Source organism: Cotesia glomerata, linkage group LG4 (genome assembly GCF_020080835.1).
Source record: "Cotesia glomerata isolate CgM1 linkage group LG4, MPM_Cglom_v2.3, whole genome shotgun sequence".
Classification (NCBI taxonomy): Eukaryota; Metazoa; Arthropoda; class Insecta; order Hymenoptera; family Braconidae; genus Cotesia; species Cotesia glomerata.
In genome coordinates, this window is record NC_058161.1 from 15,261,290 (window position 1) to 15,279,852 (window position 18,563).

Below are 18,563 nucleotides of genomic sequence, written 5' to 3' on the forward strand. Positions count from 1 at the left end.
TATTTTTATGCTGACGGTGACGCTTGACGCTGATTCCAAGCGTCAAATGTGGTCACGTGATGAGATTTTGACATGTGCGCCATCTAGAAAAAGTGTAGCGATAAATTGCAGCGTTTAGCGTCAAATTTAAGTGATGAGTAATAAACATTAAGTTGCCTGTAAACATTTCGCTAATTACGATCAAACATAGTGATCTGATTCCAAAAATTAATAGTGTAACGTCCACGTTTTCAAAATATAAATATCTAATTTGTCCCCGGATCGAAATTTGCTCGCCGGAGTCCAGGGTCATAAACGGGGATCACATTATCAATAACAAAATATAAACAAAACACTTCATTTTAAATAAATCAAAATAAATAATAGTTTAAAAAAACTAAAAACACGCTTTTTATAGAAAACCAAACTAAAAAATAGAAAATAAATTTAAATTAAGAATAGTGTTAAAAATTTCAATAAATATAAATTAATAATAGTGTAAATAAAAAAAATGTATTTTATTTTAAAAAAAGCGTGAGGTGCATGGTGTCAATAGTTATAAATATTTTATTGACAGATATGAGTAGAGTGATTATCATTTTGATATCTTAAAAAGCACCCCACGCTTTTTTTAAAATAAAATACATTTTTTTATTTACACTATTATTAATTTATATTTATTGAAATTTTTAACACTATTCTTAATTTAAATTTATTTTCTATTTTTAGTTTGGTTTTCTATAAAAAGCGTGTTTTTAGTTTTTAAACTATTATTTATTTTTACTTTTAGTTTGGTTTATTTATAAAAGCGTGATTTTTTAGTTTTTTTAAACTATTATTTGTTGATTATCAAAAATATTCAGGCGCGCAAATTACCCACGGAGAGTTACATACTGACATACTGACATACTGACATACAAGTGAAGCTAATAAAATAGTATATTACACACCTAGGGAAGTAAAGTAAGAAATGTCTCAGATCACATGTAATTGTTGGCCGAGGCGAAGCCGAGGTCAACAAACATGTGATCTGAGGCTTTCTTATTTACTTCCCGAGGAGTGTATACTATTTTTTTGTCCGACGAAGGCGGAAAGCGGCAACTTAGTTTAGCGCAGCGGGACGAAAGTTGCCACTTTCCGCCCGGAGGGCAAAAAAATAATTATTTATAAATATTATAAATACGGGGAATCAGAGTTCGATTTCGGAGAGCGAGCCTGAGAAACGGCTACCAGAACCAAGGAAGGCCGCAGGCGCGCAGATTACCCACGGAGAGTTACTGACATACTGACAAACTGACATACAAGTGAAGCTAATATAAAGCGTGTAAAAAAGGAAACCTCTTTATTGGCCTGATCATATGAATAAACGATATAAACAATATAAGCAAATTAAACAATATGAACAATACATTAGAACACTCTTTTCACACATATTGGCGGTTCAAAATCATTAACGCGGTTCAAAATCAAGAAACAATATAAGCAATCTACACTAATACGATAGAAACTTTCTATCCAAACATACACGACGGTATTCGCGGTTCAAACTAAAAAAAAAAGAAAAAAATCGCGTTCTCCAGTTCGCGGCGCTAGTGGGTCAATTTCCTACTCTCGGGATTCCCCCCAAGGATCGAGAGGATAGTCTCCAGCTCGATCCCACCTACACGACTATGATCACCTACCGTACCTCAGCTGAAGGCTTCGGCACGGGGAGAAGCACTTTCATCCGGTCGGTTCACGATACTTACCTGGGCCTTGGTCAGACTCCAGGTAGAGTATCATCCTCTCGAATTACTTGGTGAAGAGTATTCAACCGAGTAATTCTCCCGAGAAAGAATTGCGCGCCTTCTCGAGCCAAATTTTGGCGTTTATCATTTTTCCCCTAACTCTCTTGTAACGAACCGGAAGGGTCGTTTTAGACACCTGTCCGGTGTCCTCGAACTAGCATTCAAAAATAATTATTTATTATTTTAATCGTAATTTCCTTCATTTTCTATCCATTCGTTTCGTCAAGTAACAACTAAATTATGGCAAAAAAAAAATTTTTTTTTTTAATTAAAAATGCAATTTTTTAGATATAATTTTTAGGAACATATTTTAAACTTCCCGCTAAGAAAATTGAAAATTAAAAAAAAATTAGGAAGTTATTGGTTTCACCCAGATTTTCGAAAATTGAGTTTCCATCAGATCTCAACGTTTTGAGGTCCTAGAGAGCGATTCCGACCATTTTCCCGAGGATGTTACTATGTCCGTATGTATGCGTGTGTATGTGTGCATGTGGGTATGCGTAGCCCTCTCATAATTTCTGAACGAGCTTGACCAATTTGATCGCGATTGGCGCCATTAGAAAGGGCTTGACCAAACTTAGATTTTTAATACAATTTGGATCGATTCGACCCGGTAAATTCCGAGAAATCGCACAAATAAAAATTTTGATAAACTACTTTTTTGGAATAATACTTTTAAACGGTTTTGCCGATCGGTTCCAAGAAACTAATCAGCTCTTAACATAAAAAAACCACGTTGATCGCCTTCGGGTCGGTTAAAATTGGTCAATTCGCTCGTAAGATATTGTTAAAAAAATTAAAAAAAAATGATTTTCTCAAATTACCCCGAAACTTTTTTTTATGCAACTTCAACATTTCTTCTCGGATCGTTTAGTGAATAAGAAACAATCTTTTTTTTTGCTGAAAAAATTGCATCGACTACTACAAAAAGCATCGGAATCGGTGGATTCGTTCAAGAGAATTTTAATTTTTAAAATAATCTTTTTGTGCTTGAAAAACTGCAAAGACTGCGTCGGATACTTCAAACTCCCCATCAAAAACGATTCATTCGATCGGTAGATATCGCAATAAAAAATTTTTAAAAACGGATTTTTTCGACAACCACTAGATTTTTGCGCTCGAAAAATTAGAGTTGTGTTTTCGAGCTCGAAGAGCTCAAAAATTCGTAATTGATAATTTCTCGAGTGTTTAAGATTCGTACAGAGCGGGAAATTCCAGAGATGACGTGCAGGGTCAAGAGTTTTCAAGATTTTTTTATTAAACAATATTAAAAAATGGTCAAGTGACTTAAATTTAATTTCATGAAATTATTTTATTGTATTGTTCATGATATTGATTAAAAGAATGAAATTTATTAAGAAATAATATTTTAATTATGACTAACCGAAGCTGCAATATAGCCTGAAATACTCGGCCTATTATATTGTTTAAACTAATCCCTAGCAGTGAAATTTCCTAGATATAAAACTTAAATAAATAACACATGTAACCCATGAATAAATCCTTATTATTTTTACCGAGAAATAAATCAAATTTTCATTTGTTTACTTAAAAGTTAATTAACAACACAAAATGATCAAATAATCTAAGCTATTAATATTTTTTGATAAAATATAGATATTTTACAATCAATCCTAAAAATTTTATCAATTTATCTTTAACAGTTGATTTGAAATCTATTTTTTAATTAAAAAAACTCAAATTTTTCATTGTAAAAAAAATTGTTAAAATGAAAATTTTAAAAAATCGTAAAGGGGATTGATTTTTCATAATGACTACTTAAGAAAAAAACACAGACTTAATTTTCATGATCAAGTAAAAAATAGGGAGTCTACTAGAAATGATTTTGCTCAGTAGTTATTAATTTTTAAATAAAAACAGAAACTAGGAAAACAATCAAAAATTTTTTTCATAATTTTTAATCTATTCAATAATTACACAAAATATAAAAAATAATTGGCTAATCCAGACTTAATACGCAAGTTGCTATTTAGTGTACAAAGCTGTTGGTCGATTAATAAACCGGGAATGGCTTTTTATTTTAATATACATTTGTTCTTTTTCTCATATCAATAATATTGGAAACCAAGTTTTAACATTTAAATATTAATTCAAGATTAAGATACTTACCGTAACCAAGTTGGCGCCGAATATTAATTTTTTTTCAAAAACCATATGCCAAAAAATTGCTCATGAATTGCTCTTTCGATATAAATAATTGCTCTACTGCTATAATTAATAATTAATTAATTAATCGTAATTAAAAAATCAAAAATTAATTTCCAATTATCTCTGATTGTGAGAACTTAATTTTATCGTAATAGGCGCCAAAAAATTGCTCATTCTTTTTTCTATTAAGAATGATAGCTATTTTGTGCATAAAACGGATTTTAATTAATTAATAATATAAATAATTATTTTGCACCTTTGGACCTGTGAATGACAATTGTGACGTCATCGTCGCGACAATTTCATTGTAGTTTTACATGAGGACAAGCCATAGTGAGACATACTAAGATACATGCGTATATGTCCATGTAAACAAACTTTTTATGGTTACTCTATTTGGGCTAAATGTTTAATTATGAAATAATAATTATTATTTATCTAATGCTAAAATTAAACAGTAAATTTTCTTTCATGAAGTTATCTAATACTAATAGAGAAAAGCAGTTTTTTTATCGTATCCAATAATTATGGGTTCACTACAAGTATTTATAAAAATAAAAACATTGTTATGAATCAGTTCACTAAATCATGGATGACACGATATTAACTGTAGCACCTGAAAATATTGTTAATCGAGTTGAATTTATCCTTCAACAGCAGTGGAACATTGAGAAAGAGATCTTGGAATGAATACTTTATATTGGCGAAGAAAATCATTAAAGAATCTTGAACGCGAGTACCCAGAAGTCCAAGTGTATTTGTCAAAAACTAAAGCGTTGGGGGTTATATACTCGTTTATGAGACGGATTATACCTGATGGCAACTGTTTCTTCGGGCATTCAGCTATGCTTATCTTGAAAAACTAATCAATAACAAAGAGGATTATGACAAGTTCAAAGATTTTGCTATTAAATTAAGTGCTAAGACAATTTAATTGCTCTGGGATTTCCTAAATTAACTCCAAGATTTTCATGTTTATGGAAGTTCTTAATAAAGTCGGGGACGATCCTGAAACCAGCAATACAAGTCCCACTATTTTAGCTCCAGTGCGTCACAACATCCTAGTGAATTTAATTAATTGTCACTTAATACTGTGATTGACAATGGAAGTCCTAGATCCAAAAATTACTCACGATGACACGCCACTCTTTACCAATGATTCTATCGAAAAATGTACGTATGTTTATAAACATTACATCAGTTCTGACTATGAATTTATGTATCGTCTGTTAATGCTAACATCTATCGCCAATATATTAACACCCTGGCAAATTTTTTTATATTTAATCACATCACAGCATATCACAATTATTTTCCATAATAATTATTTACGGGTATATTCAATTCTGTTGTCACTATCCAAATACAGAAATGTTTTTTTATATTTTGACCCATTTTTATTGTTTACAATTTATTAATTATAATTTAACTAATTTTTGCTTATTTTTTGATAGTGACATTGAGGCAGAGACCAGAAGACACAAAATCCTTTGTGAAAGCGAGATATACATTAGAATTTCCAGGATTCGTGCTGGTGTATGCAATGCGAGTTAATCTTCAGCTACCATTGTATCGATGGTTAATCAGATGGCCTACCCTGATAATATTGACCTCAATGATTCCTCTCTTGTCAATGATACATTTGTACCCGTAAGTTTTTTTTTTTTTTAATAAATAATTCCATCAAATAAAATTATTCTATTGAAGATTTTAATTGAAGTGGATATTCAATGCTTTATTATTTATTTTTAGTAATGATTTACTAAGGTATTTTTTATGTTTAATATTAAAATTTTTAATTTTTTAATTTTAACCCGACAGTGCATAAGAAATATTGACGTAAAAATGATAGAAGAATCCAAAGACTCATCAGATTCGCCAGAATACAAACCGAGTCTCCTCAAGTACTGCTCGCTGACATATGATCTCCACAACAACCCTTCTGAAGGAAGAGACCTTGGTGAGACAGAAGATGTCTTGGTTAGGCATCGATCCTAACGCTATACAATTTGTGAGCCAATTCTGTAGGTATTAGTAACCGGAGGTACTTCCACTGGAACCTGAATCTTACGCCTTCGTTGAGCATCCTCTTCCTGAAAAACGTCAAACAGAAAAAATCTGGAAGGGGACGATATTTGACGCGTTGTCGCACGTTTCAAAGAAAGTTCAGATTTTTTCTAGTCGGGCTCGCACAAACTCAATGAGTTTGGATATTGGAAGCTCACCAGTCAAAATCTTTCGGAGCTGCTGATCGCCAGGAATGAGCAAGCGATCATTGACCGCAAGCGCTTAGCCAAGTCCCAGTAGGTCCAGGAAGACCAGTAGCACCTGCATCAGAGCAGCGCCAACTCTCCCGCTGAAGAGTCCAGCTCTGACAACTATGGAGACTCCTCCATAACCGTCACTTCGTCTATGTTCTCACGTAAGTACGTTCAAGCCTCCGAGATTTTATCAGACTTTTTTTTTTGCAGACGACGAGGCTCCCGGGAGTCGGGAACCAGACCTCAATCTCGAAAACTGCAAGTTTGTAGTGAAAACGAGCAGGATCTGGACCACATGCTGATTGACAAGGACCAAGGTTTGGATCAGCTGTTTGATGATAATCACCACCGGTTCATTGTTCCTGACCAAAATTTCGAGAGTTATATTGATGATTGTCGTCCAGTTAAGAATCAGGGAGTTGATCAGCTGATCAGGAAAGATCAAGGTTTGGATTCAGGGCATCATAGGTTTAGTGAGAAAGATTTTGGTAGATATGTTAATATTTATAATTTATCACTAATAAAGCATAAAATCAAAAAAAAAAATTTGATCTAAACAGGTTAACTCTTTATTTTTATTTCATTTCACCATAATTCAGTTTATAAAATATAACAGATATTATTAAATTAAAACATAAAATAATAATGCAATTTGAATAATAGTTGATTTGGAATTACAAGGTATAGGTTTCGAAACTAAGTCGTCAATTATAACCCAATTATTATTGATTGATCTTGTGTAAGCTACATAATGACCAACTTTATTCAAATATACTGGTGGCACAAACTCTACTACACCAAATAATAAATAATTTTTATCAAGTATCTTTAATTTTATTGGAATGTCACCTAAATTCTCCGTTAAACGTTGATTGTTATGAAGTTTTGAGAGAGAAGTCGAAGGTATGTAAAAATGACTTATGTCTAAGCATAAAAATACATTAATAGAAAGAGATTTTGTTACAGAGTTTTGTGAACACGATTTGCAGTGAATCGATGATTCTACTTTTAATGCATCTGAAACACTGTCTTGTAACATGTCGATCCCACTCTCCCAGACTTTTTTTGCTGATACGCTCAATACTGCAAATGTTTTTATTAATTTTTTTTTGCATAAATAGTTTGTGCAAATAGACTCTACAATGTTTGAGTTATATGGAACGTTATCGAATAGCCGCTGCATTAATAAGTTAATATCATCCGCACAATTAATTGTACCATTTCGACCCGGATAGAAAGCAAATAATAATTCGATTCTTTTTTGGTAAAACTTTGCTAAGGCTCCGAACTGAGCATAATTTATAATGCATGAAAAGAAACACTTGGATTGACTCTGTGAATCGATATAATTTTTTAGATTTTTAAAATTTAAGTACCCGAATGAAAAAATTTCACAGAGACTATCAAATCCACACGTATTAAGTAACATATATTTAGAATTATTAACTTTTCGTGGTTTTTGTCTACTGCCATTTTCAATAAATTCTTTTTTTTTCTTCATTTTAGATAGTTTTTTATTAAGAATATTTTCATGAAGAGTTTGAACATCAGGACATGGAGTGACATATTTACCTCTTTTTTTGTGAACCATTGGCTCAGACTGCACGATTTTCCGTTTTGTTGGTAGTTTTTCAGTTTTCAAATTAAATTTTTTAGGTGATTCTAATATAATACTAAAACTATCGTCAGCGTTTTGAGTGAAAGAAAGTGCATTGGAAGTCGATGAAATTAAAATATTTTGTTCATTCTTTACTGGTGTCGATTGAAATAATGGAGATTCAAGTTGATACGAATCTTCTACCTTATTTTCAGACATTGATTTGAATAACCCAGACTTTAATAGAGGAGAATTGTTTTTTTGTTTAGGAGAAGATAAAAGTGATGAGTCCAAAATAGGTGAGTCTTCAGGTTTTTCTACAGATGCCAAATCAGTTAGTGAAGAATTAGACGCCGTTGAATCACCAATAGATATGGGAAGTGAACTAATCGAATTAGTTATTTCACGAGTGTCATTGTCTTTGGAAGTTAAATTTGTGTTTTTGTCAACGTTCAGTTTGTTTTTCCAATTTTCACAGGCATTCAATACATCATTATTTTTTTTATTTGCTTTGGTACTGTTTTTTACATTAACTTTTGATTGCACTAATGGTTTTTTTTTATCAATTTCAGATCTAGCTTCTATCATTCGGGCTGTTAAGGATCGCATGTGTTTTATAAGTATTTTAATTATACTACTAGGTCGATGATTATTCAACAACTCTTCTTTAGCTGTCCTAAAATAATTTTCTGATCTTGCAGATGTTGGAACGATAATATCGGAGTCAAAAATTGTTCGCATTACATTAGTCCAAGCAGGAAACTTTTTAAATAAACGTTTTAATTCTTTCAGAAATTTGGGAAAATGGTATGGATTGATATCATCGAAACTTACTGCAGGATCAAACTTCGTATTAGCAATACATGTCTCTTTAGCAAGATTATCAATAAAGTTGTCAAGTTCCTGATCACATGTTTCCTCTTTATCATTGTCATTACAAGCTAAATGTTGGTCACACTCTTTTTCTTTGCTACAAAAAGTTGTTTCCCGCAGACTTTTATAGTCAATAGTACTATCAAATTTGAAAGTTTCTATTTTCGATAAAATCCACTGAATATCTTCTTTACAGCCATGGCTTCTTTGACAAATTTTAAAAATGGCTGTCATCAGTTTTTTTAATTGATCAAAACATTCAATCGTACTCATTAAACCAATAACACGTAAATAAAAATCTTTAATACCTGGTTTCGCATTTGTGAAAAATTTTAAAGAAGATATCCAGTGAATTAAGTGCGCAATGTCGATCCTTAAGTATGGCTTTGACACAGACTGGCGTTTACCTATTAAATATTGATAACAACTTTCTAAATATTCGCCATAAGTTTGATTATTTGTCGCTAAACAAATCGCATTTTGTAAAGACTTGGACATATCAGTCACAATATTCTGTGGAATGTGAGCACCACTTGCAATCCATTCCCGTAGCCAAGTTGTAATAATGATAGTGTCATGGCGTTCCGAAAGCATTTGGCATACTGGAACTATTAAATTGTCTATGTGAGTCACTATTTGATATAGAAATATTGGTCCATTTGAAAGACGTCCATCATGATTTATTTTAAAAGCTAAACTTCCAGTTGCGTCTATAGAAACTATAGGGTTTAATTTAAGAACGTCATTATACACATCAGTCTGTTCGATGCTACAGTAAAATGCAAAAATTTATCGAAGCCAATTTGTCTTAACGTAGGATAAAATTCAGGATCATATTTTACTCGATTTAAATTTTCCCATAAATTTCCTTGTATTCCAAAATCTTCGTTTTCAGCTTCCTGTTTGATTTCGTTTAAAACCTTAGTTGACGAGATAAGCGGTGACACCTGATCTCCATATTCCTGAAATTTTAAAATCAATGCCTCTCGATACATAGTACTTTTTTTATTTTTTAATTCTTTCTTCACTTCTGTTCTTCTACCTTTTGATACGTAACGTTTTTTATAATGAGGAATCGTTTTAGTATTTAAAGTGTAAATAATCATTTCAGCATTATTATCATCAGTATTATAATTGCATTCACCATAAATCGCAGCTTGACAATTATTTTCAGCACAAACACCATTCACTTTAACTCTATAATTATTTTCAGTACTTCCGTTATCTTCGTTTTCAACACGAAAAACTTTATTGCTTGTAAAACTAAATGCACAGGGCAATTTCGTTTCACAGTAAATTAATTCTGCTAATGCATGTGTCCAATTCTCCTGCAATGTCAAGTATGGTCGATCGTTTTTGTCATTTTTTTGGATAGGCTTAATTGAAGTCCATACATCTGTGGGAAATTTTATGAAAAATGTCAATAATTTATCTTTACACGGATGATCATTCCGTTGAGTGTGGAGTGTAAAATCAGGATCATTTTTATCGTCTAAAATATTACTATCATCGCTTGCTGACGGTGACTTGTCATTCACAGAAGTTTCTTTGACCTCAGCCTCAGATTCATTTATATTTAGACATTTAATGTAACTAGTAAGAATCGCATTTCGATTTTGTGAAATATAAAAATACAAATTTAAAGGTTTCATGCTGTAACTTCCCGAATCCAATTTCCATTTTGCACAAATTTCCTTCCAGATTGGATTAGACCGAGATTTTACTTTACCATTTTTTTCACATATTTCAAATTTTTGAATAGTTTCAAGTATCTCAAAATGAGAAACTGCCGCCCAAGAAGTCATAATAATTAAATAAATCGAACAGCACCAAATTTAAACAACAACAGCAATAATACTCGACAAATAACTGATTATTCATTATGAGCTCGCTATTCAATTGTTTTTAAATATGGTGCGTCGAGATGCGCAAGTACAAAAAATTGGCGGCAAAACAAAGTTTAAATAAATGAATAATAATAAAATTTTTATAGTTATTCATAGTAATAAAAAAGTGTCCCACATTTTTCCGCTGATTAAATGACTGTCTACACTGATAGAAGGATTTGTTTATAGTTAAAAATGTTTGTTAATATTTAACAAATCATTTATTAAAGACCACTTTTTAGTCCTTAATAAATGTTTCTTAGTATTTAAAAGATTTATTAGTTTTAATAAATGAATATCAGATTTATTAAATACAAAACAAATCATTTAAAGTACTAAGAAATATTTGTTTAATACTAAAAAGTGGTCTCTAATAAATGATTTGTTAACTAATAACAAATATTTTTTGGTACAAATAAATCTTTCTGTAAATATATTTACAAATCTATCTTTAATGCGATTTAAACTTATTATTACACCTTTAATTGATTTTCTCCAAAATACGTACCACATTATACTTACAGTTCTAAATAGGTAAAAAGCTAACGGCCAGCCAGTCCAAAATTCTAATGGACATAAATAACCAGATCTAAACCTTGGTCCTTGTCGATCAGTATATGGTCCAGATCCTGCTCGTTTTTCACTACAAACTTGCGGTTTTCGAGATTGAGGTCTGGTTCCCGACTCCCGGGAGCCTCGTCGTCTGCAAAAAAAAAAGTCTGATAAAATCTCGGAGGCTTGAACGTACTTACGTGAGAACATAGACGAAGTGACGGTTATGGAGGAGTCTCCATAGTTGTCAGAGCTGGACTCTTCAGCGGGAGAGTTGGCGCTGCTCTGATGCAGGTGCTACTGGTCTTCCTGGACCTACTGGGACTTGGCTAAGCGCTTGCTGTCGCTGATCGCTTGCTCATTCCTGGCGATCAGCAGCTCCGAAAGATTTTGAATGGTGAGCTTCCAATATCCAAACTCATTGAGTTTACGCGAGAAAAAAATCTGACCTTTCTTTGAGGAGTGCGACAACGCGCCAGATATCGTACTCAGGGATGACACTCCTGGCAAGTCAAGTCAAATATAACGTTCCCCATTAAAACCAACTGGTACTCTTCGATCATTTTTATGTTAACATTTCTTATGCACTGACAGGTTAGGAGTACACCTGTTCTTAATATATTAAAAAATTTACTCAATTAATTGATATTAGAAAGTTTATACACTAAATTCAAGTAAAAAGAAAAGTCTTAATATGAAATATCGACGGTCTAATTAATAATTTGTCTAACTCCATATTTTTTAGAGGGTGATTTTTTTAACATTTTGATGTAGCCATAATCGAATTATAAATTATTTGAATGATTCAAATCTAAATATTATATTTCTAATAGATAATAATGATATTAAATGGTTTTAAAGTGATAATGAATTTTAAACTAATTGTTTTTTCGTACAAATAGAAGATTCTCTAAAATGGAATTAGATAATTTACTAATTAGAACGTCGATATAAAAATACCTTAGTAAATCCTTAGTTAAGATACCCCAGTATGCAACAAATGGACTTCTTACGGTTCATGGAGCAGTTAGAGTATGCCGAGACTGTAAATTAAGTTACCACCGATTATTTCAGCTACTTGTTTACCCAAAACGTTTGTGATTACATAGCCGAGGGAAAACGAACCCAGTACTATTCCTTGGGTTATATTATCCTAATTGAACTCTCTTGAAATCTGTAAAAATAAATCATATTAAATTTTTGTTAATATTCAAAAATTAAATTGACATTTTCCACAGCAATATTAAATGATTAATGCTTAAATAACTATAAAATGACTAGTAAAATAAAGAAATTTAATACAAGATCTGCTGAAATAAATGGGTGACTTATAGATAGTCAAAAATTGAATATTCACTTCAATTAAAATCTTCAATAGAATAATTTTGTTTGATAGAATTATTTATTAAAAAAAAAAAAAAAACTTACAGGTACAAATGTATCATTGACAAGAGAGGAATAATTGAGGTCATTATTATCAGGGTAGGCCATCTGATTAACCATCGATACAATGGCAGCCGAAGATTAACTCGCATAGCATACACCAGCGCGAATCCTGGAAATTCTAATGTGTATCTCGCTTTCACAAAGGATTTTGTGTCTTCTGGTCTCTGCCTCAATGTCACTGTCAAAAAATAAGCAAAAATTAGTTAAATTATAATTAATAAATTAAAAACAATAAAAATGGGTCAAAATATAAAAAAATATTTCTGTATTTGAATAGTGACAACAGAATTGGATATACCCGTGAATAATTGTTATGAAAAGTAATTGTGATATGCTGTGATGTGATCAAATATAAAAAAATTTGCCAGGGTGTTAATATATTGGCGATAGATGTTAGCATTAACAGACGATACATAAATTCATAGTCAGAACTGATGTAATGTTTATAAATATACGTACATTTTTCGATAGAATCATTGATAAAGAGTGGCGTGTCGTCGTGAGTAATTTTTAGATCTAGGACTTCCATTGTCAATCACAGTATTAAGTGACAATTAATTAAATTCACTAGGATGTTGTGACGCACTGGAGCTAAAATAGTGGGACTTGTATTGCTGGTTTCAGGATCGTCCCCGGCTTTATTAAAAACTTCCATAAACATGCCATGAAAATTTTGTACAGTCAATTTAGGAAATCCCAGAGCAATTAAATTGTCTCAGCACTTAATTTAATAGCAAAATCTTTGAACTTGTCATATTCGTCTTTATTATTGATTAGTTTTTCAAGATAAGCATAGCGGAATGCCCGAAAAATAAGCAGTTGCCATCAGGTATAATCTGTCTTATAAACGAGTATATAACCTTCAACACTTTAGTTTTTGACAAATACACTTGGTCTTCTGGGTACTCGCGTTCAAGATCCTTCATTGATTTTTCTTCGCCAATATGAAGTATTCATTCCAAGATCTCTTTCTCAATGTTCCACTGCTGTTGAAGGATAAATTCAACTCAATTAACAATATTTTCAGGTGCTAGAGTTAATGTCGTGTCATCCATGATTTAATTAACTGAATTATAACAATGTTTTTATTTTTGTAAATACTTGAAGAGAATCCACAATTGTTATTGATTTTTTTATTTAATAATATTCACTTGTAAATACTCCGATATAAAAAAAAAAAATGGGGATCATAAAACTGTTGAATCAGTTAGCATCACTTTCATACACAAATAATTCTAAAAAAGTAAATAATTTTATTAGTAATTTGCAAAATTAATTACTAATATTTTTTTTAAATGCGTACCTTTTTCTAGTCAATTATTGGATACGATAAAAAAACTGCTTTTCTCTATTAGTATTAGATAACTTCATGAAAGAAAATTTACTGTTTAATTTTAGCATTAGATAAATAATAATTATTATTTCATAATTAAACATTTAGCCCAAATAGAGTAACCATAAAAAGTTTGTTTACATGGACATATACGCATGTATCTTAGTATGTCTCACTATGGCTTGTCCTCATGTAAAACTACAATGAAATTGTCGCGACGATGACGTCACAATTGTCATTCACAGGTCCAAAGGTGCAAAATAATTATTTATATTATTAATTAATTAAAATCCGTTTTATGCACAAAATAGCTATCATTCTTAATAGAAAAAAGAATGAGCAATTTTTTGGCGTCTATTACGATAAAAATAAGTTCTCACAATCAGAGATAATTGGAAATTAATTTTTGATTTTTTAATTACGATTAATTAATTAATTATTAATTATAGCAGTAGAGCAATTATTTATATCGAAAGAGCAATTCATGAGCAATTTTTTGGCATATGGTTTTTGAAAAAAAATTAATATTCGGCGCCAACTTGGTTACGGTAAGATACTTCGCGTCATGACGAAAAACTAGGAATTAAATTTTTTTCATTAACTAAAATCAATACAATCAAAACCAAGACGAAATTTACCTTAAATAAATTTCTTTAATCAGTTACTTGCAGTTTCGGGTTAATATTTAATGTAGTCTGAAGTTTCAATTGTGATAACGAAAATTACAATTCTTGAAAAATCCAATTAATCAAGTAGCTGACTTACGTTTTATAATTAAATTTATTAATAAAAAATGTATCATATTGAATCGTCAAAGTCTTGGTTTATTTAATAAAAAAGATCTTGAATTACAAAAAACTTGACAACTCGAGTTATGTGTTTTTTATTTATTTTTACATAAGATTTCATCAAAATCTTAAGATGTTAACAGTTTACTTCTTGGCTGGTACTTTTTCAACCTTAACTGCTTTAGTCGCTGCGGTGGATTTCTTTTCAGTCGCTGGGGCTTTCTTCGGTGCCTTGGCTACTTTTGGTTTCGCTACCTTCGGCTTGGCAGCTTTCGCAGCAAGAATTTGCTTCTTACGGCGCATCAACAGGCTCTTGGTCTAAAAAAAAAAAAAAATCCCCAATTAAAAAAATTAAATATATTAATTGAAAAAAAAAAGTAAAAACTATTTTTATTTTCTATTTCTCATACAAAAAGTTGTATACTTACAGTTTTACTTTTCTCAGAGAGTTCGTCACTCGTGAGCAGACGCTGTCCAGCAGTCAAAATTGCTACTCTCTTTGTTACCGCAGCATACGGGTTCAATTTTAACATCGCGCGGGTGTTCTTCAATGGGTTCAATTTCTTGACCCGACGAATAACCTTCTTTCTATAAATTGAAAATTTAAAAATTTTATTAGTAAATATGAAATATTTTTAATCAAATACATAATAGTATTAAAATAGCTAAATAGTTATATTTAATCAGACATGGTTATGTTAAAGTCACTGTAAATCAGCAACACGGACCAATAAAACTCATCATGATAATAGTAAGATATTTTTTAAAAATATATCTTAATAATAATAATGATAATAATAATAAATACCTTGGAGCACGTAAAACTTTACGGATTTCTTCAGACTTCAAAATTCTTGACAAGTCTGTGTTAGCCATCTTGGGTGATGGTAAATTGTAATCCTTCTTCAATTTGGATTCTTTGCGCCATGTACCGTACAAAGCGTCAAGCTTCTCAAATGCAGATTTAGTCCAGATGACAAAACGACCAACATGACCACCTGGTGCAAGCTTCAAAAGGTTCATCTTGTTGACATTCATCAAGTCAACTCCGGGAATGTTACGGAACGCTTTGCGGATTCCCTACAAAATAAAACAAGTTTATTAATTCAATATTAATCATTACGTAATTTATGTGAGTACATGTTTTAATTAAAATAAACATCAGGCATGGTTATGATATTATCACTGTAATTCAGTAACACGGACCAATAAATCTCATCATAAAAAACAACTAATTCAATAACTTCAAATTATAATTCAAGATTTAATATCTACCTTATCATGGCCGTAAACGATCAATGGTCCACGACGTTGGATGCGACGACGGTTACGCATTTTACCTTTACCAGCACGGAAACGTTGGGACTTGTAGACCTATATAAAAGCAAAAAAAGAAATTAATATTGAAACGCAATTTTTTTTAGGATGTTGACTAATAATCAAAGTTTAAAAATTTTTATTCTAATGTTTGGAAATTATGTCTCAAGCTAGATTTTAAGAACTCTAGATTAAAACGCCTATTTCCATATTAATATAGCACCTGATTGGACCATCAGAGTAAATCAGTTACTAGATGGGGACATTTCTACGGTGCATAATTATATCTTTATAAATTTGATCATTTTCAGAATAAAAATTCTTTACTGTAGCATATTTAAAAAAAAAAAAAAACATTGTATTCACCTTTTGGACATCATTCCAGGCCTTGATGCGACGCAAGAAAATGACGGCTTGCTTCGTCTTGTTGTATTCTTCAATTTTCTCGGATACAACCAATGGGAACTCTGGGACTTCTCCAATCAAATGTCCTAAATTAATAATAAACTGTTTAGTAAAAATTCCGTGAGAATATCAATGCTAAAATTTTTTAATAAAAAAATCAGACACAAAATCTTTTGATTTAAAATCACAGTTATCATAAACACGGACCAAATTGTTTCATCATAAAATCCAAAGAAAGTATTAATTAAAATATATTACTTATTAAAATAGTAGTCATAAGTTATACCTTTTGACGTAACTAATGCAGGTACTCCTGACGCGGCGATGGCTGATACAATAGCATAACGTCTCTGGTTGACGTTGATGTGACGGTGCCAGCGACGGTAAGTTTTAGTCGGTGCAAACATACGTCCTCCGCGACACATGTTACCAAAAGCTCCCTGACCAGAACGGTGAGTACCACCACCACGGACACGGGGAATACGTGCCACGGCACGTCCTGTACCCCAGGATTCAGCAGATGTTTGATGACCTAAACAAAAAATTAAATTATTAATATTACATCCAGATTGAAGGTAACAAAAATGAAATTTCAGGTTTTAATTTTTTAATTACCAGCTTCTTTAGATACAGCGTAAGGTTGACGCTTGTTCTTAGCCATTTGTTGATGAACATCATTTACCAAATCCACGCGAATCGGTGCCTTGAAAATGGCAGGGATAGGCAAAATCTCTTTTGTTGGCTCATTTTTATCACTGTAAACAGTGACTACTGCTCGAGCTGTTGACTTCGACTGGAAAAAAAAAAAAATATTTTTTTAAAAACATGTAAAATAATTAACCAAAAATTGAAAAAAAAAAAAAATTTTTTTTTGAAAAAGTTAATTTGAGTATTTTAATTTACAAATTATTTGGATATCTAATTGATAAAAAAAAAAAATTGTATTCAGTGAATGAGTAAAAATCTCTACCGCAAGAACTATCTGAGCATAACATGGCGTCTTGTCTCATTGCCGCAAAACCGAACCTCAAAAAAATAATTGCATATTAAATAATTGGTAAAAAAAAATTTTCACAGCCGCACTGTGGAGAATATTATTTTCAAGCGCTTAGATAATAAATAAACAATATAAAATATAAAAAATATATTATTGAAAAGTATAAATAGTTAAATTAATTAAAATATGTTCAGCGCACACGTGGTAGGTCGCGCACAGAGCATTATTTTAGTAATAAAGTAAATTTAGCAACAAACTAATTGAATTAAAACAATTTTTATTGTTAAACTTCTGATTGGCGTTAATTAATTGCAATAAATGAGATTAACTTACCATTATGTAGATTTTTTAACGTTAATACGCTAAAAAAATCCACTTGTGATAGTTCACGAGCCGAATATACTCGTTAAAAGAAGGAGCGCAGGCCAACTTGACAAAACGGACGTACCATCTTAGGTCATGCGCTTATAACTTACTGCGCATGTCCAGACATTGCTACTAATTTTAAATTAAAAATCAGTAAATATGTAAAATTTTTTTATTAATAATCAAAGTTTTGTCGTAAAAAATATTGTGAAATTTTTTACAAATAAATAAACTTATACTTAAATTATTCTAAATAATTATTTTTAAAATTTATAAAAGAAAAACTTACATTTTAAAACATCACAAGTAGTTTATGTGGTTAAATTTTGTTTATTTTTTTTTAATTTATAATTTACAATAGCGAATTTTTTTTTTTATTTTTCAATGCAGCAGTACAAAAATTTCATAAAATTAAAAAAAGTACACTCCGAGGAATTTTTTTCTATAAAAAATGTGATGTGATGTCATATCACGGTTTAGTTGAATCGCGACTGGCGCCGCCACGCGAGCGCTGATGATACCCCTTTGATAGCGCGAAACTCAACATTAAATTTATTTTTACAATTATAATAAAACTTTTGGGAAAACCCCACAACCTAGGTCTAGACCTTTAGTTATTAGTAAAAAAAGGTTATTGTTAAAATGTATTTTTACTCCCCGAAAATTCAGCACAATAGACTAGGAATAATAAAATAGAAAAGAGGATTAAGCCATAAATATATAAATTTACTACCTAATTGCTCTCGACATAAGTAATTATTTATTTATTTATTTATTTATTAGGTTTAAATGCCAAGGCACAAAGCC

The 18,563-nt window shown here is 31.2% G+C and overlaps 1 protein-coding gene and 1 non-coding gene across 2 annotated transcripts; both read right to left on the reverse strand.

Moving 5' to 3' along the window:
• Positions 1–14,750: 14,750 nt before the first annotated feature.
• LOC123263145 (60S ribosomal protein L4) lies at positions 14,751–17,874 on the reverse strand. Its single transcript, XM_044725684.1, has 8 exons — positions 17,724–17,874; positions 17,009–17,186; positions 16,680–16,925; positions 16,355–16,479; positions 15,947–16,045; positions 15,480–15,751; positions 15,100–15,259; positions 14,751–14,989 (listed from the first exon to the last, which is right to left on the reverse strand). Exons 1-8 carry the CDS (start codon positions 17,724–17,726, stop codon positions 14,816–14,818), a joined length of 1,257 nt encoding a protein of 418 aa, XP_044581619.1. The 5' UTR covers positions 17,727–17,874; the 3' UTR covers positions 14,751–14,815.
• On the reverse strand, positions 15,351–15,420 carry LOC123264480. The gene has a single exon (XR_006509347.1). It is a non-coding gene; the product is annotated as a small nucleolar RNA SNORD18 (small nucleolar RNA).
• Positions 17,875–18,563: the final 689 nt, after the last annotated feature.